General features: G+C 41.2%; 2 protein-coding genes across 2 annotated transcripts; both read left to right on the plus strand.

Annotated features, from left to right (window-relative positions):
* The first annotated feature begins 694 nt into the window (after positions 1 to 694).
* On the plus strand, positions 695 to 1,709 carry LOC133256574 (olfactory receptor 1L6-like). The gene has a single exon (XM_061431366.1). The coding sequence runs from the start codon at positions 710 to 712 to the stop codon at positions 1,643 to 1,645; it is 936 nt and encodes a 311-aa protein (XP_061287350.1). The 5' UTR covers positions 695 to 709; the 3' UTR covers positions 1,646 to 1,709.
* Positions 1,710 to 18,384: 16,675 nt separating this feature from the next.
* On the plus strand, positions 18,385 to 19,332 carry LOC133256624 (olfactory receptor 1L4-like). The gene has a single exon (XM_061431399.1). It carries the CDS (start codon positions 18,391 to 18,393, stop codon positions 19,330 to 19,332), a length of 942 nt encoding a protein of 313 aa, XP_061287383.1. The 5' UTR covers positions 18,385 to 18,390.
* Positions 19,333 to 21,883: the final 2,551 nt, after the last annotated feature.

Raw genomic sequence — 21,883 nt, forward strand, 5'->3', positions numbered from 1 at the left:
ATAGGCCATTCCTGATAATATAACTATTTGGAGTGGCATCCCTGAACCAGAAACCTAGAATCTGAGCATCAAGAACATGTTAGACAAATGGAAATGCTTAAATAAACATTAAGCAGGTTTTGCTCCAAAGCCATAAAAAATTCTCATCTGAATTCTGTGGATACTGAGAAGCATGGATGAAATTCAATGCTCACTTTTGCTCCACCCCCACTACCACCACCACCTCTGGACATATGAACAGGAGAGGATCCAAATGAGAGGACCTCATTCATTGGTACCTCTTGAATGAAAGCATCCTGATTCAAGGTGGGACCCAGAAGACTTTTCCCCTACAAGAAGAAGGAAAAAAGGCAGGGAGGGGTGAGAGAGTTGATTAGGGATGTTGGTTGAGCAAAAACGTAAAACAACCAAAGAATCTTTCAAAAGAGAACTCAAAAAAATTATGCTCCATAGATGTTTCTAAGAACACCTGGGAAAATCTTAGCTTCTCATTTAGGGAGTAGCCTGGAATTGTTTACCTTTCCCCTTGTTGGGTTTTATCCCCTGATCTCTGTAGTTTTTTGAAATAACTATTCTTTAAAATCCTAACAAAAAGCAGTGGGCTTCCTTTTTTTTAATAGGCTGGAGGTTAGGAAAGAGCCATCTTCATCAAATTGCCCTTCGCATCTCTCCCACGGGGCCTCCAAACCTTGACAAAGAGGTCAAGGACATGGAGATAAAGAACTACAGCAGCAGCACTGCGGACTTTATCCTCCTGGGCATCTCTTCCAATGCCCAGATGCAGAAACCCCTCTTTGCTGTATTCCTTGTCATGTACCTGATCACCCTGGTGGGGAATGGACTCATCATCCTGGCCATCCACTCTGACTCCTGGCTCCACACCCCTATGTACTTTTTCCTCAGCAACCTGTCCTTCATGGATATCTGCTTCACAACAGTCATTGTGCCCAACATGCTGGTGAACTTACTCTCAGAGACAAAATTCATCTCCTATGTGGGCTGCCTGGTCCAGATGTACTTCTTCATGGCCTTGGGAAACACTGACAGCTACCTGCTGGCCTCAATGGCCATAGACAGGCTGGTAGCCATCTGCAACCCCTTCCATTATGATGTGGTCATGAGCCCACGGCGTTGTCTCCTCCTGTTGCTGGGTTCATGCACCATCTCTCACCTGCACTCCGTGCTGCGTGTGCTACTCATGTCCCGCCTGTCTTTCTGTGCCTCCCATGTCATCAAGCACTTTTTTTGTGATACTCAACCTGTGCTCAAGCTCTCCTGCTCTGACACGACTACCAACCAGATTGTGGTGATGACCGAGACCCTGGCTGTCATCGCCACCCCTTTCCTGTGCATTCTCTTCTCCTACCTGAGAATCATCATCACGGTGCTCAAAATCCCCTCTGCGGCTGGGAAGTGGAAGGCCTTCTCCACCTGTGGCTCCCACCTCACTGTGGTGGTCTTCTTCTATGGAAGTATCATCTATGTGTATTTTAGGCCACTGTCCATGTACTCAGTGGTGAAGGACCGGGTAGCCACAGTTATGTACACAATAGTGACACCCATGTTGAACCCTTTCATCTACAGCCTGAGGAACAAAGATATGAAGAGGGGTCTGAGGAAATTAAAGGACCAAGTTTACTCATAGAAAAAACAAAAAGATTACAAGTCATAACTGGGTGATGACCTAAGAGATGATCAGGTTATCTTTGCTTTGTACCCATTTTTCACTTGGTACCCAAAGAGGTGATAGGAAGTGGTGTTGAATCACAGTAAGAGTATTGAACTGGAAACCAGATCACTCAGTCTCTATAAATGACCTTGACCAGATATAGTTCAATACCAAGCTAGTACTGCTAAGAATTTTGATTTCAGGAAAACAGTTTCTGCTACCCATATAGTGGGGGAAAGTTATTGGCAAGTAATTCCCTCTTAAGCTTGACAATGAGTGAGTGAGTGAAGTTGCTCAGTCATGTCCAACTCTTTACAACCCCATGGACTGTAGCCCACCAGGCTCCTCCATCCATGGAATTTTCTAGGCAAGAGTACTGGAATGAGTTGTCATTTCTTTCTACAGGGGATCTTCCTGACCCAGGGATTGAACCTGGGTCTCCTGCATTGCAGGCAGACACTTTACTATCTGAGCCACTAGGGAATCCCTTATAGTGGGGGAAAGTTATTGGCAAGTAATTCTCTCATAAGCTTGACAATAGTCAGTACTTAAGGAACTGCAAAACTCTATTACTATTTATAAGACATTACACAGACTTCATAAATTTGGACAGAAGAAATTTAATAGAAAGAAGAAATGGACAGAGTATTTCAAACAGTGGAAACCATTCAAGCAGGTAGAGGCAAGAAACATTGTTAAAATGTCCATAATATATGAAGTGATCTACAGATTCACTGAAATTTCTATTAAATCCTAATATCCCAATTACTCTCTTAAAGAAATAGACAACAAAATCCTAAAATTCATATGTAACTTTTATAAAGGACTCAAAATGTCAAAAACAATCTTGAGAAAAAAAAAAAACAAAGCTAGAGGCCTCGCTTCATGATTTCAAAATATATTACAAAGCCACAGAAATCAAAACAGTATAGTATTGGCATAAAGACCAATGGAACAGAAGAGAGAACCCAGAAATACAACGAAGTATATACCATCAACTAATTTTCAACAGAGTCATCAAGAATATAGAATAAAAAGAGGGGAGTCTCTTCAATAAACAGAGTTGTTCTAGTCTTGTTGAAAATGCCATTGGTATCTACATATTGCTTTGGGTAGTATGGGAATTTTAACAATATGAGTCCCTGAGTACCATATATCTTCACATTTGTTTGTGTCATCTTTAATTCCTTTCATGAATGCTTTTCAAGTACAGGTCTTTCATCTTCTTGGTTAAATTTATTCCTAGGTATTTTATTCTTTTTGATGCAATTAAAGTAGGATTATTTTCTTTTTTTTTAAATTTTATTTTCTTTAACTTTACAATATTGTATTGGTTTTGCCATATATCAAAATGAATCTGCCACAGGTATACATGTGTTCCCCATCCTGAACCCTCCTCCCTCCTCCCTCCCCATACCATCCCTCTGGGTTCGAAGCAGGGACGGCATCGGTGAGAATCAGGAAACAATTGCTTAATTAAATGTTAATTAAGGATATAAAGAGTGGTTAAATAAGGATAGCTCGGTGTGGAAATTCAGTGGAGAAAAGAGGCTGAATAATTCAGCCAGAAGGTGAGAGAAAGAACGACATGGGGAGACCAAGTTTTGGTGAACAAGGCCCGCACTTTATTATCCAAAGTAGTTTTTATACCTTAAGTTATGCATAGAGGACACTGGGGGAAGGGGTAGAGTCATGAAGTAAGCCAAGCTTTCTTCCTGCAAACTTATCATATGCAAAAGTTTAGGAGATTTGCATCATCTTCTGGCCCGGAGGCCTGTTAACATTTTAAGACCCTTTCTTCAGAAAACTTATTTTTCTCTAAAGGTGATTAGTCAAGTGTACCCTCCAAAAGCATTAGATAAAGTTGCATTCCTATAGGGCAAAGGTGTGGTGGGCTATAACAAGAAAAAGAATTAATTCAAGGGTCCCAGGTTACAAACATTAAAGCTACTACTTACACCAATTATATTAATCAATTCACTGCCAGGGACACAGCAGGTGAGGAATATGGAGACTTAGCAGCAAACATTGGCCCAAAAAGTGAAAAACCCTTCACCAATACAATTTCTAATCAATCTTTTAACTGCTCAAAGGAATCTGTATTTAGACAGTTTAGAACATCTCATGCCTCTCACAGTTGGGAGGCTCTGAGCAATCACATGTGGCCAGAAAAACCTATTCAGGCAGGCTAGAGGACTTCCAAAGGAGTTTGTAGGTTGAAACACTATCACACCCAGGAACTTCATTAACTGGAGCTGTAAGTTAACTGTTTTTTCAGAGAGAGGTAATGGGGGACAGCCCCCTGTAAAGTCAGAGGTGTAGGTGAGAGCACAAAGCAGAAAGTAGGCAGATTCTGGTTTTGGGGGTAGATGCTCGAGAATTTCCAGGGGTACTCCTGAGGCTCAATCCCGCCTTTGCGTATGCCAAGCCTCCTTCCTCATGACCTTTGCCACAGGCAGAGCTCCTGCTCCTGGCAGTCCCAGTGCACCAGCCCCAAGCATCCAGTATCATGCATCGAACCTGGACTGGCAACTCGTTTCATATATGATATTATACATATTTCAATGCCATGCTCCCAAATCATCCCACCCTCTCCATCTCCCACAGTGTCCAAAAGACTGTTCTATACATCAGTGTCTCTTTTGCTGTCTCGTATACAGGGTTATTGTTACCATCCCTCTAAATTCCATATATATGCGTTAGTATACTGTATTGGTGTTCTTTCTGGCTTACTTCACTCTGTATAATAGGCTCCAGTTTCATCCACCTCATTAGAACTGATTCAAATGTATTCTTTTTAATGGCTGAGTAATACTCCATTGTGTATATGTACCACAGCTTTCTTATCCATTCATCTGCTGATGGACATCTAGGTTGCTTCCATGTCCTGGCTATTATAAACAGTGCTGCGATGAACATTGGGGTACACGTGTCTCTTTCCCTTCTGGTTTCCTCAGTGTGTATGCCCAGCAGTGGGATTGCTGGATCATAAGGCAGTTCTATTTCCAGTTTTCTAAGGAATCTCCACACTGTTCTGCATAGTGGCTGTACTAGTTTGCATTCCCACCAACAGTGTAAGAGGGTTCCCTTTTCTCCACACCCTCTCCAGCATTTATTGCTTGTAGACTTTTGGATCGCAGCCATTCTGACTGGCGTGAAATGGTACCTCATAGTGGTTTTGATTTGCATTTCTCTGATAATGAGTGATGTTGAGCATCTTTTCATGTGTTTGTTAGCCATTTGTATGTCTTCTTTGGAGAAATGTCTATTTAGTTCTTTGGCCCATTTTTTGATTGGGTCATTTATTTTTCTGGAATTGAGCTGTAGGAGTTGCTTGTATATTTTTGAGATTAGTTTTTTGTCTGTTGCTTCATTTGCTATTATTTTCTCCCATTCTGAAGGCTGTCTTTTCACCTTGCTTATAGTTTCCTTTGTTGTGCAAAAGCGTCTAAGTTTAATTAGGTCCAATTTGTTTATTTTTGCCTTTATTTCCAATATTCTGGGAGGTGGGTCATAGAGGATCCTGCTGTGATGTATGTCAGAGAGTGTTTTGCCTATGTTCTCCTCTAGGAGTTTTATAGTTTCTGGTCTTATGTTCAGATCTTTAATCCATTTTGAGTTTATTTTTGTGTATGGTGTTAGAAAGTGCTCTAGTTTCATTCTTTTACAAGTGGTTGACCAGTTTTCCCAGTACCACTTGTTAAAGAGATTGTCTTTAATCCATTGTATATTCTTGCCTCCTTTGTCAAAGATAAGGTGTCCATATGTGCGTGGATTTATCTCTGGGCTTTCTATTTTGTTCCATTGATCTATATTTCTGTCTTTGTGCCAGTACCATACTGTCTTGATAACTGTGGCTTTGTAGTAGAGCCTGAAGTCAGGTAGGTTGATTCCTTCAGTTCCATTCTTCTTTCTCAAGATAGCTTTGGCTATTCGAGGTTTTTTGTATTTCCATACAAATTGTGAAATTATTTGTTTTAGCTCTGTGAAGAATACCATTGGTAGCTTGATAGGGATTGCATTGAATTTATAAATTGCTTTGGGTAGTATACTCATTTTCACTATATTGATTCTTCCAATCCATGAACATGGTATATTTCTCCATCTATTAGTGTACTCTTTGATTTCTTTCATCAGAGTTTTATAGTTTTCTATATATAGGTCTTTAGTTTCTTTAGGTAGACATATTCCTAAGTATTTTATTCTTTCCGTTGCAATGGTGAATGGAATTGTTTCCTTAATTTCTCTTTCTGTTTTCTCATTATTAGTGTATAGGAATGCAAGGGATTTCTGTGTGTTGATTTTATATTCTGCAACTTTACTATATTCATTGATTAGCTCTAGTAATTTTCTGGTGGAGTCTTTAGGGTTTTCTATGTAAAAGATCATGTCATCTGCAAACAGTGAGAGTTTTACATCTTCTTTTCCAATTTGGATTCCTTTTATTTCTTTTTCTGCTCTGATTGCTGTGGCCAAAACTTCCAAAACTATGTTGAACAGTAGTTGTGAAAGTGGGCACCCTTGTCTTGTTCCTGACTTTAGAGGAAATGCTTTCAATTTTTCACCATTGAGGATAACGTTTGCTGTGGGTTTGTCATATATAGCTTTTATTATGTTGAGGTATGTTCCTTCTATTTCTGCTTTCTGGAGAGTTTTTATCATAAATGGATGTTGAATTTTGTCAAAGGCTTTCTCTGCATCTATTGAGATAATCATATGGTTTTTATTTTTCAATTTGTTAATGTGGTATATTACATTGATTGATTTGCAGATATTGAAGAAATTTGCATCCCTGGGATAAAGCCCACTTGGTCATGGCGTATGATCTTTTTAATGTGTTGTTGGATTCTGATTGCTAGAATTTTGTTAAGGATTTTTGCATCTATGTTCATCAGTGATATTGGCCTGTAGTTTTCTTTTTTTGTGGCATCTTTATCAGGTTTTGGTATTAGGATGATGGTGGCCTCATAGAATGAGTTTGGAAGTTCACCTTCCTCTGCAATTTTCTAGAGGAGTTTGAGTAGGATAGGTGTTAGCGCTTCTCTAAATTTTTGGTAGAATTCAGCTGTGAAGCCATCTGGACCTGGGCTTTTGTTTGCTAGAAGATTTCTGATTACAGTTTCAATTTCCGTGCTTGTGATGGGTCTGTTAAGATTTTCTATTTCTTCCTGGTCGAGTTTTGGAATGTTGTACTTTTCTACGAATTTGTCCATTTCTTCCACGTTGTCCATTTTATTGGCATATAATTGCTGATAGTAGTCTCTTATGATCCTTTGTGTTTCTGTGTTGTCTGTTGTGATCTCTCCATTTTCATTTCTAATTTTATTGATTTGATTTTTCTTCCTTTGTTTCTTGATGAGTCTGGCTAATGGTTTGTCAATTTTATTTATCCTTTCAAAGAACCAGCTTTTGGCTTTGTTGATTTTTGCTATGGTCTCTTTTGTTTCTTTTGCATTTTTTTCTGCCCTAATTTTTAAGATTTCTTTCCTTCTACTAACTCTGAGGTTCTTCATTTCTTCCTTTTCTAGTTGCTTTAGGTGTAGAGTTAGATTATTTATTTGACTTTTTTCTTGTTTCTTGAGGTATGCCTGTATTGCTATGAACTTTCCCCTTAGGACTGCTTTTACAGTGTCCCACGGGTTTTGGGTTGTCGTGTTTTCATTTTCATTCCTTTCTATGAATATTGTGATTTCTTTTTTGATTTCTCCTGTGATTTGTTGGTTATTCAGTACCGTGTTGTTCAGCCTCCATATGATGGCATTTTTAATAGTTTTTCTCCTGTAATTGAGATCTAATCTTACTGCATTGTGGTCAGAAAAGATGCTTGGAATGATTTCAATTTTTCAGAATTTACCAAGGCTAGATTTATGGCCCAGGATGTGATCTATCCTGGAGAAGGTTCCATGTGCGCTTGAGAAAAAGGTGAAATTCATTGTTTTGGGATGAAATGTCCTATAGATATCAATTAGGTCTAAATGGTCTATTGTATCATTTAAAGTTTGTGTTTCCTTGTTAATTTTCTGTTTAGCTGATCTATCCATAGGTGTGAGTGGGGTATTAAAGTTTCCCACTATTATTATGTTATTGTTAATTTCTCCTTTTATACTTGTTAGCATTTGTCTTACATATTGCGGTGCTCCTATCTTGGGTGCATATATATTTATAATTGTTATATCTTCTTCTTGGATTGATCCTTTGATCATTATGTAGTGACCGTCTTTGTCTCTTTTCACAACCTTTGTTTTAAAGTCTATTTTACCTGATATGAGTATTGCTACTCCTGCTTTCTTTTGGTCCCTATTTGCATGGAAAATCTTTTTCCAGCCCTTCACTTTCAATCTGTATGTGTCCCCTGTTTTGAGGTGGGTCTCTTGCAGACAACATATGTAGGGGTCTTGTTTTTGTATCCATTCAGCCAGTCTTTGTCTTTTGGTTGGGGCATTCAACCCATTTACGTTTAAGGTAATTATTGATAAGCATGATCCTGTTGCCATCTACTTTATTGTTTTGGGTTCGTATTTATACACCCTTTTTGTGTTTCCTGTCTAGAGAATATCCTTTAGTATTTGTTGGAGAGCTGGTTTGGTGGTGCTGAATTCTCTCAGCTTTTGCTTGTCTGTAAAGCTTTTGATTTCTCCTTCATATTTGAATGAGATCCTTGCTGGGTACAATAATCTGGGTTGTAGGTTATTTTCTTTCATCACTTTAAGTATGTCTTGCCATTCCCTCCTGGCTTGAAGAGTTTCTATTGAAAGATCAGCTGTTATCCTTATGGGAATTCCCTTGTGTGTTTGTTGTTTTTCCCTTGCTGCTTTTAATATTTGTTCTTTGTGTTTGATCTTTGTTAATTTGATTAATATGTGTCTTGGGGTGTTTCACCTTGGGTTTATCCTGTTTGGGACTCTCTGGGTTTCTTGGACTTGGGTGATTATTTTTTTCCCCATTTTAGGGAAGTTTTCAACTATTATCTCCTCAAGTATTTTCTCATGGTCTTTCTTTTTATCTTCTTCTTCTGGGACCCCTATGATTTGAATGTTGTAGCATTTAATATTGTCTTGGAGGTCTCTGAGATTGTCCTCATTTCTTTTAATTCGTTTTCCTTTTTTCCTCTCTGATTCATTTATTTCTACCATTCTATCTTCTAATTCACTAATCCTATCTTCTGCCTCTGTTATTCTACTATTTGTTGCCTCCAGAGTGTTTTTGATCTCATTTATTGCATTATTCATTATAATTGACTCTCTTTTATTTCTTCTAGGTCCTTGTTAAACCTTTCTTGCATCTTCTCAATCCTTGTCTCCAGGCTATTTATCTATTTATCTGTGATTCCATTTTGATTTCAAGATTTTGGATCAATTTCACTATCATTATTTGGAATTCTTTATCAGGTAGATTCCCTATCTCTTCCTTTTTTGTTTGGTTTGGTGGGCATTTATCCTGTCCCTTGGCCTGCTGGGAATTCCTCTGTCTCTTTATCTTGTTTAAATTGCTGAGTTTGGGGTGTCCTTTCTGTATTCTGGCAGTTTGTGGAGTTCTCTTTATTGTGGCATTTCCTCGCTGTGGGTGGGTTTGTACAGGTGGCTTGTCAAGGTTTCTTGGTTAGGGAAGCTTGTGTCAGTGTTCTGGTGGGTGGAGCTGGATTTCTTCTCTCTGGAGTGCAATGAAGTGTCCAGTAATGAGTTATGAGATGTTTATGGTTTTGGGGTGACTTTGGGCAGCCTGTATATTGGAGCTCAGGGCTGTGTCCCTGTGTTGCTGGAGAATTTGCTTGGTATGTCTTGCCCTGGAATTTGTTGGCCCTTGTGTGGTGCTTGGTTTCAGTGTAGGTATGGAGGCATTTGATGAGCTCCTGTCAATTAATGTTCCCTGGAGTCATTGTTTGGACTTAAGCCTCCTGCTTCCAGTTATTGGTCTTATTTTTACAGTAGTCTCAAAACTTCTCCTTCTATGCAGCACCATTGATAAAACATCACAGGGTTTTAATCTATTGCCTGTCGCTTCCAAGGCGGTTCCCTCTGTTATAGCTTCTTCTGTTTGCTGATCTCTTCAGTGTCTGATTTCCGCCCTGATACAAAGGGGGTGGTGGTGGACACCTTTTTTAAAATTTTTTTAAGGCTCACTTGTTCAGTCATGCTGTGGGGAGGGGGGGACGCTGCAAATAAATAAGACTGGCGTGTGCTCGCAGTGCCTCACTCACACTGGGCCTGCCCCCGCTCACAGTGCGTGTAGCCTCCCTGCCCACAGTGCTCAAGCTCTAGATTGCTCTGCCGGAACCATCCGCGGCCGGCCCTGGGCTGCTTGCACCTCCCAGGTCTTAGCCGCTCAGGTTCAGGCACTCAGGTGGTCCTCAGAGGCACAGACTCGGTTGGGCCTGCGTTTTGTACCCTTCCCAAGTCCGAGCAGCTCAGACAAGAAACACAAGACATATAGTTGTCTTTCAATGATGAGGTGTTTGGCAAGCGCGGTTGCTGTGACATCGCCTCCCCACCGCTCGGTTATCTGGGTGTACAACCGGCGCACCTTCTCAGGCAGATGTTGACTGTCCAGAACCCCAAGAAGTTTTAGTTAGCAAAGAAGCCTGCTTACAGTTTTGTAGATAATGTCTCTCTGGGGCTGTGATTGCCCCTTTCCAGGTCTGGCTCCCTGTCACCGGAGGGGGACGGTCTGCAACCGGCTATCTCTGTCCAGTCCTTTGTTCCATGCACGGGCCTGGTGGTGTCTTAGGTTAGGGCTGGCTTTTCGCGTGGTAGATATCCCACAGTCTGGTTTGCTAGCCCAAATTATTTCACTCAGGTAGCGCTCGGGGTATTCAGGCCAGATCCTTACTCTAAGCGATGCAGCCCACGCTGCGCCTCCCTGCCCAGCCCCCGCTTGCTAAATCAGGATTATTTTCTTAATATCTCTAACAGTTTGTTGTTAATGTATAGAGAAGATACTGATTTCTGCATATTGATTTTGTATTTAAAATAAACTCAGTTTGGTTTTAGTACTTTTATGGTTTTATTAATTTTCTTTATATACCATATAATCTCTCTAACCTCATTATCATCTAATAAATTGTTGTTTCGAAATCTGGTATTTTTTGTTGCCCATATATGGAAACCCAGTAAGAAGGAAGTACACTTTACCTTGTTTGATAATAATGTTAGTATTTTTTAATTTTTCAAAATTTCTCTGTTTCAAAATCTTATTGAAATCTCTAAGTATTTTATAATTTAAGTTTTTAAAAATATTTGTTAGATTTTAATATTCTATTTGCATTTTTCTTATATTTTCTTATACTTAACAGTTGGCTGAAATTGGACCATTGGCTCAAAAGGAGATACAAGAAAATCCACTTTCTCAACCCACACTGCACTATCTACATTTAAAACTACTAAAACAAATGAAACTGGCATATTAGAAGTTTTCTGAATCATGAAAGGGAGAAGTCTACCCCAGAGAAATTGGGTAACCCTGTAAATAAGAAATTTTAAAATGACAAAGCTATCTGTTCTTTGACTTTATAAATATGAATGACTTACATTATTGTGCCATATAAAGCAAATAGTATTTTGATGTCAGTTAAGTTGTAACATTGTTTTAAGTCCAATTGTTTGGCATTTAAAGAAAAAGGAAGTGAATATTTTAAACATGAATATTAGGAGCACTCTGGGTTAAAAATTGTATTATGTATAATTCACTACAATAAAAAAATAAAAATTGCTTTTTCTAGTCCTTAAAATTGGAAATGAGGAAGCCATCAAGGCATCTTACAGGCTAACTAAGCTTCTTCCTGGGTAAGTACACACAGCAGTTGAGAAACAAATCCTGTTCCAGTTGACATGGCTGAATGCCTGCTGGATGAAAAGCCAGTAAAAAGAACCGCAGCTCTGTCATTCTCTGATACAGTAACTCATCAAATTAAAGATTTTGCTGCAAACATTAAGACTGAGGTTCTATCTGGACTGCAGAATTGCACTTTAGCCTCAAAAATGGATGAAACAAATATGCTACAAGATGGATGAACCTTGAAGATGCAAAAGGGTCAGATGCAAAAGGGCAAATACTCTATGATTCCACTTCTAAGAGATACTTAGAATCATCAAATTCATAGACAAATGGTAGAACAATAGTTTCCAGGGGCTGGAGACAGGGAGCAATGGAGAGTTCTTGCTCAATGGGTACAGAGTTTCCATACAGAATAAAAAAGCTCTGGAGATGATGGTGATGATGGTTGCATCACAGTGTGAATGTACTTACTGCCACTTAATACATTTTAAAATGGTTACAATGGTAAACTTTAAGTAATATATAGTTTTTTAAGTGTTTGTTTTAATGGATGGATTGATAAGTGTGGTTATATTAGCACCAACTAATCTGCAAAGAACTTTTATATGAAGATCTGAACTCTTCTCTTGATACATTCTCCTCCACATCTTGGGAGAAGCCCCAGGCTTTCTCTATGCATTTGCCTGTCTCCTTAAAAATCACTAGAACAATAAGCAACTAATTATCTGGAACACTAAGAAAAACACTGCCATGGTAGCCTGAGTTTCCTTGGTTTCCACTGAGAGGTCCTACTTCTCTCCAAACATAGTGTTTAATGAGCTCCCTGGGGTTGATAACTGGGGAGGCTGCCTGGCCTCTTGGGATGAAGTCACGTGCAGGACAGTCAGGTACTCCCAGGTCCCCATCCTATCCCTTAACATCTGAGGAACCTGAAGGAGTCAGGTGGTGGATAGTTGGGGATTGGAGAAAGGTTCATGATTCCAGTGCCAGGGGCTACACAGAGGAGTCACCTCTTAGGAAGGAGAAGTATAGCCACTTCAGGAATTCATAACTTCATCTCTAGGCTGAGGCAACTATCACAGGCACTCAGTATTGCCGGTCTTGACACCTCTGTCCAGAATATGGGGCTTCTTCCTTTTATTAACCTGATATGAACATTCCTTCTATGCCTCAAGCCCTCCAATCCACCTCTAGACATCATGGTCAAGAGGACTAAGGAGAAGCTACTGAGACCTCACACACACACACAAAGACCACCCTGGAGGTCACCATCCCTTACCTGAGTAAGTAACTTGTAATCTTCAACCATATTCAACCTAGAATATGTCTACCTTAGAGGGTCAGAAACATTAAAGCCCTCCTATCTGATACACTCATTTTTACAGAGAAGGAAAACAAGTTGCCCAATTACATGCAGCAAGATAATGCCATAGTTGGGCTACAAGACAGGTCATCTGCTCCGCATCAACCTGCATCCCTTATTTCTTTATCTGAGAACCTCAAACTCCTCCACACACCTCTGTCTCCCTTCTCCATTCACAAAAAGGAGGAGGACTGGCTATGAGTGAGTGAAACTCCAAGCAAAGGGATCAACTCAGAGAAAGAGTAGCTGTGCTGAAGCTGATGGGCCAAAGTTCAGCTTCCATCATTCCAGCCTGCCTTCAGAATGTCCCCAAAGCCAGTCTTGTATCAAAGAAAAGTCTACCTCAATGGCTTTACCACAGCCTCAGAGCAGCACGGGGACACCACCTCAAGAGCTTCCTGGATGAAATCTGAAACCAGCCCTGCCCCCACCCCCACCCATACACAGAGGGCAGGGAGAGAAGAAAGAGGCAGATGGGTAGGAGGGATGGGTAGGTGGCAGTTTTAGTAAGCCAGGGAACTTACAAGGTTTTCTTGCATGGCCTTAAGAGGAGGAGATCTCCACACCTGCCTGCCAGAATCTTAACAGTTTATACAGAGACCTTAACTGGTTCAGTCCGTGTATCAACAGATGATCCCAACACATCTTATTCTCTAAGGCTGTCTCCTTGGAACAGCTTCTATTGTGGGAACAATAGGCAGAGTGTAATTGCCAAGGAAAGGTTGGGGAAAGAGCCTTTGACTGCCCAGGTTCAGCTCCAAGAGCCAAGCAGTCATATCCTCCCAATGACCTTTTCCAACTCCTGGACTGTTACACTAGTCCTGCAGCTCACTGATGGTACAGCACTAAATGACCAACTTTGTTCTTGAGGCTTCAACTGTTTTTGTTCAGTCACTAAGTAATGTCTGACTCTTTGCAATCCCATAGACTATAGCAGGCCAGGCTTCCCTGTCCTTCACCATCTCCCAGAGTTTGCTCAAGCTCACATCCATTGATTCGATGATGCCATCAAACCATCTCATCCTCTGTCGTCCCCTTCTCCTCCTGACCTCAGCCTTTCCCAGCATCAGGGTCTTTTCCAGTGAGTGGGCTCTTCACATCAGGTGGCCAAAGCATTGGAGCTTCAACTTCAGCATCAATCCTAGCATCAATTTGCAGAGGCTTCAGTTGGCTCTCTGCAAATTGATCATGTAGAGTAGAATTTGATTTTGAAACTTTTCTTTAGCACTGAAAGCTTATCTTCAAAACTATCTATCCTTTGTAAAAGAATCTGTAAAACACATGAAGGAAGAATTTTTCTAACTAAAGAGGAAGAATCCTCGGACCCCTGGGTCTGTTCATACTATGCCTCACCAGTGACCTATCTGTTCACATGGGAGTGTCAACAATGGGGTAAAGGAAGAACAGGATGAGAAGTGGAGGGAGGATTTGAAGCTGTGTCCTGGGGAAGGCCAGAGGAGGCAAGAGAAAGATGACATGGAAAAGGGAAGCTGTCCTCTTTCCCATCCCTCCCACTATCTCAGCTCAGAAACAGCCTGCCTTGGTATCAAGGCAGATGCATAGAAATAATGAGAAGAGCTGGGGAACTGATAGTCTATTATACCACATCAGATGGCTTTTGAATAAGCGAAAGATATTGCATGAAGAAAGGTCATCTGGCTTTGCTGAGCTATCTGAAACCACACTCAGTGACCATCTGATCCTGGGCTGACTGTCAGTACCAGGCCCCTTAATTTACCTGTCACTGCCGCAGGAAAGACCCTACAAAGCAGGAAGCCCACTAGAATCTCTGTTCCTTCCCCTTCTCTGACCAGGAAATTCTCATACATCCCCATTCTGCAGCTCTCCGTGCTTTGATCTTGTTCCCCTTTCAGTGGTCATCTCACTATTTTACACACAATCACACTCTTCCTCACTTTCTTTTACCTTAGCCAGCTTAACCAGTTATTATATATTTACAAGAATTATTGGGCTTCCCTGGTGCTTCAGTGGTGAAGAATTCACCTGCCAATGCAGGAGAAGCAGGTTCAATCCGTGAGTCAGAAAGATCCCCTGGAGAAGGAAATGGAAGCCCACTCCAATATTCTTGCCTGGAAAATCCCATGGACAGAGGAACCTGGTGGGCTACAGTCCATGGGGTCACAAAAACAGTCGGACATGACTTAGTGACTGAACAACTTGAGAATTGTGATTTTTCATTGTTTCTTATATTACTTCTATCATTATATATTATTGATATAATTAGTACAAATTTTATAGCACACAGTCTTTAACAAAGCACTTTTCACTCCTTTTCAAAGATATGTTCACCCATTTGATGCCCACGACATTCTGATGGAAATAGGCATTGCACTTCCATATTTTCATGAGAAAAATAAACTAGGCACAAAGACTTTTCAGGGGAAGCAACTGGTAAGTAACTAAACCAGGGGTAGAACCCAAATCCTATACTATTTCCACTAATTCTCCTGATCCAAAGAATCTGATTCAGGTCCCTATGCAACACGTCCCAGTCATTCAAGTAGCTGTCAAAGTCGCTTATTCTAATTTTGTGTGCACTCAGTCACTAAGTTGTGTCGGAGTCTTTTGGGACCCCATGGACTGTAGCCCACCAGGCTCCAATGTCCATGGGATTTCCTAGGCAAGAATACTGGATTGAGTTGCCATTTCCTTCTCTGTGGTATCTTCCCAACCCTGGGATCAAACCCGTGTCTCTTACGTCTCCTGCATTGGCATGCAGAGTCTTTATCACTGAGCCACCTGGGAAACCCATTCTGAGTTTACTCTGCAAATGAAGTCTGCAAGTACTTCATAGGGAGAGAATTAGTATAGTTTAATAGCTAAGAACAGGACCCTGAAACAAAACTGCTCTGGGTTGGAATTATAACCACTTACTCAGTGTATAATCTTGGGCAAGTTATTGAACATCTCTTAATTGTTGTGTAATTGCTTCTTCATCTGTATAGTGTGGGAGTTCTTAGGTGGATTAAATCATCATACAGTGCCTAGCACATGGTAACTACTTTCATTGTGTTCAGTATTTTTTTTCTTTTAAAATCTGTTTATTTTTTTTTTGAAGGATAATTGCTTTATAATATTTTGTCATTTTCTGTCAAACCTCAACATGAATCAGCCATAGGTATACATATATCCCCTCCTTTTTGAACCTCCCTCCCATCTCCCTCCCCATCCCACCCCTCTAGCTTGATACAGAGCCCTGTTTGAGTTTCCTGAGCCATATAGCAAATTCCCATTGACTATCTATTTTACATATGGTAATGTAAGTTTCCATGTTACTCTTTCCATACATCTCATCCTCTCCTCCCCTCTCCTCATGTCCATAGGTCTATTCTCTAGGTCTGTTTCTCCACTGCTGCCCTGTAAATAAGTCCTTCGGTACCATTCTTCTAGTTCCATATATGTGTGTTAGAATATACTTATCTTTCTCTTTCTGACTCACTTCACTCTGTATAATAGGTTCTAGGTTCATCCACCTCATGAGAACTGACTCAAAGGCACTCCTTTTTATGGCTGAGTAATATTCCATTGTGTATATGTACCACAGCTTCTTTATCCATTCATCTGTTGATGCACATCCAGGTTGCTTCCATGTTCTAGCTATTGTAAGTAGTACTGCAATGAACAATGGGATATATGTATCTTTTTTCAATTTTGATTTCCTCAGGGTATAAGCCTAGAAGTGGGATTGCTGGGTCATACTGTGGCTTTATTTCTAGTTTTTAAAGTAATCTCCATACCATCTTCCATAATGGCTGTATCAATTTACATTCCCACCAACAGTGTAAGAGTGTTCCCTTTTCTCCACACCCTCTCCAGCATTTATTGTTTGTAGACTTTTTGATGATGGCCATTCTGACTGGTGTGAGGTGATATCTCATTGTGGTTTTGATTTGCATTTCTCCAATAATGAGCTATGTTGAGCATCTTTTCATGTGTTTGTTAGCCATCTGTATGTCTTCTTTGGAGAAATGTCTGGAGAAATGTTTTTCCCACTTTTTCATTGGGTTGTTTGTTTTTCTGGCATTGAGTTATATGAGCTGATTGTATATTTTGGAAATTAGTCCTTTGTTAGTTGTTTCATTTGCTATTATTTTCTCCCATTCTGAGGATTGTCTTTTCACCTTGCTTATAGTTTCCTTTGCTGTGCAAAAGCTTTTAAGTTTAATCAGTACTTTTTAACCACAAGGATACAATGGTGAACTGGGGAATACAGTGTTGAATAGCCAATAAGATCCCTGGAAGATGTCCTTGGAGAAGTAATACCCTGGCCTTCTCCTATGTCAATCAGGTCTCCTAATAGGAGAAATCATCTTGATCCAAAGCACATTGGGGAGAAAAAGATGCTATAGGAACCTATGCCATTGTATCTTAGGAAAGTGCCAAGATGCAGACTGTGGCGATCCTTTCCAATGATGCAGAGAATTTCATTTAAGGGCTTGAAACATTTTTAAAAAATTAGTTCTCAGTGTCCTTGAGTGTAGACTTCTTCTCACTCATCTTTTATATATCTTTTTCACTCTTTATCAGCAATCACTGAGAGACAGCTACAGATTACTTCCTGTGTTCACTTCTGGAAATAATTCTGATTGTAGGAAAGGTGGACAGTAGGAACCCAAGTCCAGGCACAGAATGACTGACTCAGCCTCAGGTAGTTCTGGCTGATAACCAGGATCTGATCCTGGGTGTGAGGGCTGATAGTTGATTTCTGATCTTATTCCACTGCAGCTCAGTCTCCACCTTTATAATTGCTGAGCAGAGGGACAATTCCTTTCCGACAGGGGTCCTGCTTTGTTCTCTGGATCCTCTGTGCCAGTTTTCAGATTAGAATCCAGCTTCTGAAGCCCAGAACCTTGCTATCCAGTCCTCTCACTGTTATCTGCCAGCCTACTTACTCCATTTATATAGTTCTTATGCTCAGGTTACAATTTATGACTCAGCTCTGATCTACTGTCAATACACTCACCTGTTACTTCCATGATGACTTCCTAATTACCACCCACCTGAATGAAATAAATTAACCCAACCAAACAGGTGCTCTCTCCTGATGCCAGAAAGTGGTCTTCCCTCATGCCACACAACTCCAGAAACTGGTTCTGTCCCTGTACCATAAAGTTTCATCTCCTGGAGGGTTGTAGACTTTCCAATTTCATGGTACTCATAAAGTGATTGTTATTCAAACCCCCAAATGCATTTCACAAACTTTTTCCAAAGAGAGTGGAGCTAGGAAAACCATCTGTAGGATGTATATGTTTTCTTATGGAGAAGTTAAGGTATTCTGATATTTGTTTTGAGGAAACGAAAAAGAATTCCTGTCCAAAACAGAATAGCCTGAGGAGGTAAATTTCATACTTTCTGTCTTTATGGATTAAGGTAATGAAAGTTCAGGAGGTGACTTTGTGTTGTGTGTCAGTCAGTGGCAGAGACAAGATGGAAAGCCAGACATGTGTGACGCTAAAATCCATGTGCCTGTCAACTATACCAGCCACTCATCAGAATTCAGAACTGGAGATTCCAAGCCAGGACTCATGCCTAGCATTCCTTTAGATTTTCCACTTGGGGGACAGCAATGACAAGAGGAAACCAGAGCCACATCACTGAATTCCTCCTTCTGGGACTGAGCAGTGACCCCAAACAGCAGGTGTGGCTCTTTGCCAGCTTTCTGGTAATGTACCTGGTCAATGTGGGAGGCAACTCAGTCATCATTGCAGCCATCCAAGGGGATGTCCGCCTCCACACCCCCATGTACTTCTTCCTCTCCAACCTATCTTTTGTGGACATCTGCTTTACAAACGTCATTGTGCCAAGGATGCTGGCAAACATGCAGAGCAAGAGCAAGAAGGTCCCCTTCACCCAGTGCCTGACGCAGATGTATTTCTTTGTGGCCTGTGCAATCACTGACAGCTTCCTCCTGGCTGCCATGGCCTTGGACCGCTACGTGGCCATCTGCCACCCACTACGTTACACCACCACCATGAACCCCAGACGCTGCCTCCAGCTCGTGACAGTATCCTGGCTGGTGTCCCACCTCCACTCCCTCACCCACACCATCCTTATGGCCCGCCTCTCCTTCTGTGGACCCAACGTCATCCACCACTTCTTCTGTGATGTCCAGCCTCTGCTGATGCTCTCCTGCTCTGACACCTCTCTCAATGAGCTCTTGGCTTTCACAGAGGGCTCCTTTGTGATCATGAGTCCCTTCATCTTCATTACTGTCTCTTACGTCTATATCACCCGTGCTGTTCTGAGAGTCCCTTCTGGGAGAGGCAGGTACAAGGTCTTCTCCACCTGTGGGTCCCACCTCACAGTTGTGGCATTATACTATGGGACTGCCATCTCAGTGTACATCCGCCCCTCATCCACCTACTCAGTGACAAAGGACCGGGTGGTCACTGTCATTTACACTGTGGTAATCCCCATGCTGAACCCTTTTATCTATAGCCTTAGGAACAGGGACATGAAGCAAGCCTTGAGAAAGCTGGCTAGGAGAAAAGAACAGAATAAGCACTGAAGACAGAATGGGAAGATAGCTGAAATTGCATAAATATCTCATCCCTCATCAAACTTCTTCCCATCTATTCATTTACTTATATTGGTATAGAGTTACGGTTTCCGGCTTTGTCCAGTGAGTTATAAGCTATTACTTCTGTGCCTGTTGATGTTTCCACCATTCTCTGAACACTTTCTTGCCTTCTATCACATCAAGATATTCCAGACTCATCTTGCACTTTCTCTGCTCCAGTCCTGAAATCATCCATTTCTCTAAAAGCCAGGTTTCCCAACATGGATGTCAGCTTCACTCTGGGAAGACTCTCATAGTGAAGCAGGGGATATATGGACCCCAGGCTGAGCCGCTGAAATCTATCCCTTGTGGACAAATACTCAAAGATAAAGATAATGGCGGGAGCAGTTCAGTTCCATTCAGTTGCTCAGTTGTGTCCGGCTCTTTGTGACCCCATGGACTGAAGCACACCAGGCTTCCTTGTCCATCACCAACTCCCAGAGCTTACTCAAACTCATGTCCATCAAGTCAGTGATGACATCTATACAACCATCTCATCTTCTGTCGTCCCTTTCTCCTGCCTTCAATCTTTCCCAGCATCAGGGTCTTTTCCAAGGACTCAGTTCCTCACATCAGGTGGCCAAAGTATTGGAGCTTCAGCATCAGTCCTTCCAATGAATATTCAGGACTGATCTCCTTTAGGATCGACTGGTTGGATCTCCTTGCAGTCCAAGGGACTCTCAGGAGTCTCAAGAGGAAGGAGAAGCTGAATCCTGCTTTGATAAGAAATAAAGAGACCACACATTTCTCATTCTTGAGGTCAAGGAGACCTTCCAAATTACACATGTGCAGAAAGGTTCCTCAGGGGTCAGAGAAGGGAGGGGACACCAGATAATAACGTTTTGTTAATGTCCCAGAAACCCTTGTGCTGGAACCATCTTGGCTAAAAGACGCATGTGCACACAGAAGAGGGCCTTGAGTCAGACCAAATATGGACTCAGAGCCAGATAAAGCAAGATGAATGGCCAGAGGAAATGTGAAGAACTGCCCCCATGTAAGTGATTTAAACCACCCCAAAGGCACAAAACTCTCCGATCCAATCTGTGTGTCTCTCCACAGCCACTTTTTCCTCCTAATAAACACTTTACTTGTTTCACTACTTTCCATCTCTTTGCTGAATTCCTTCCTCAATGCAGACAAAGAGCCAGAGCCCTAGTCCTATCTATTGATTCTGGTCCCTGGTGATATAGTGACTAAGATTCACCATCAAGGCCTTTCTGCTTCTCCCACTTCTTGATTATATGAAATAGGCTTCATTCAGCCTCCCTGACCTTCCCCAATTTCTAAGGAGAGGAAAGGAGGGGATGCAGAGACAAGGGAGGAATAGTCAAGAGAAATGATAGTGCAGCCTTGGGGCAAAGTCCTGGTTTCCCATAAAGGGGTATCCATAACAATTATTGCCAAATTCAGACTGAAATTGAAGAAAGTAGGGAAAACCACTAGACCATTCAGGCATGACCTAAATCAAATCCCTTATGATTATACAGTGGAAGTAAGAAATAGATTTAAGGGCCTAGATCTGATAGATAGAGTGCCTGATGAACTATGGAATGAGGTTCGTGACACTGTACAGGAGACAGGAATCAAGACCATCCCCATGGAAAAGAAATGCATAAAAAGCAAAATGGCTCTCTTGGGAGGCCTTACAAATAGCTGTGAAAAGAAGAGAAGTGAAAAGCAAAGGAGAAAAGGAAAGATATAAGCATCTGAATGCAGAGTTCCAAAGAATAGCAAGGAGAGAAAAGAAAGCCTGCCTTGGCGATCAATGCAAAGAAATAGAGTAAAATAACAGAATGGGAAAGATTAGAGATCTCTTCAAGAAAATTAGAGATACCAAGGGAATATTTCATGCAAAGATGGGCTCAGTAAAAGACAGAAATGGTGTGGACCTAACAGAAGCAGAAGATATTAAGAAGAGGTGGCAGGAATACACAGAAAAACTGTACAAAAAAGATCTTCACGACCCAGAGAATCACGAGGGTGTGATCACTGACCTAGAGCCAGACATCCTGGAATGTGAAGTCAAGTGGGCCTTAGAAAGCATCACCATGAACAAAGCTAGTGGAGGTAACGGAATTCCAGTTGAGCTATTCCAAATCCTGAAAGATGATGCTGTGAAAGTGCTGCACTCAATATGCCAGCAAATTTGGAAAACTCACCAGTGGCCACAGGACTGGAAAAGGTCAGTTTTCATTCCAATCCCGAAGAAAGGTGATGCCAAAGAATGCTCAAACTACCGGACAATTGCACTCATCTCACACACTAGTAAAGTGATGCTCAAAATTCTCCAAGCCAGGCTTCAGCAGTACATGAACTGTGAACTTCAGCTGTTCAAGCTGGTTTTAGAAAAGGTAGAGGAACCAGAGACCAAATTGCCAACATCAGCTGGAACATCGAAAAAGCAAGAGAGTTCCAGAAAAACATCTATTTCTGTTTTATTGACTATGCCAAAACCTTTGACTGTGTGGATCACAATAAACTGCGGAAAATTCTGAAAGAG

Source organism: Bos javanicus, chromosome 11 (assembly GCF_032452875.1).
Source record: "Bos javanicus breed banteng chromosome 11, ARS-OSU_banteng_1.0, whole genome shotgun sequence".
Lineage (NCBI taxonomy): Eukaryota > Metazoa > Chordata > Mammalia > Artiodactyla > Bovidae > Bos > Bos javanicus.

Coding starts and splice junctions, on each gene's coding strand:
- LOC133256574 (XM_061431366.1), top strand. CDS start 710: ATGGAGATAAAGAACTACAGCAGCAGCACTGCGGACTTTATCCTCCTG.
- LOC133256624 (XM_061431399.1), top strand. CDS start 18,391: ATGACAAGAGGAAACCAGAGCCACATCACTGAATTCCTCCTTCTGGGA.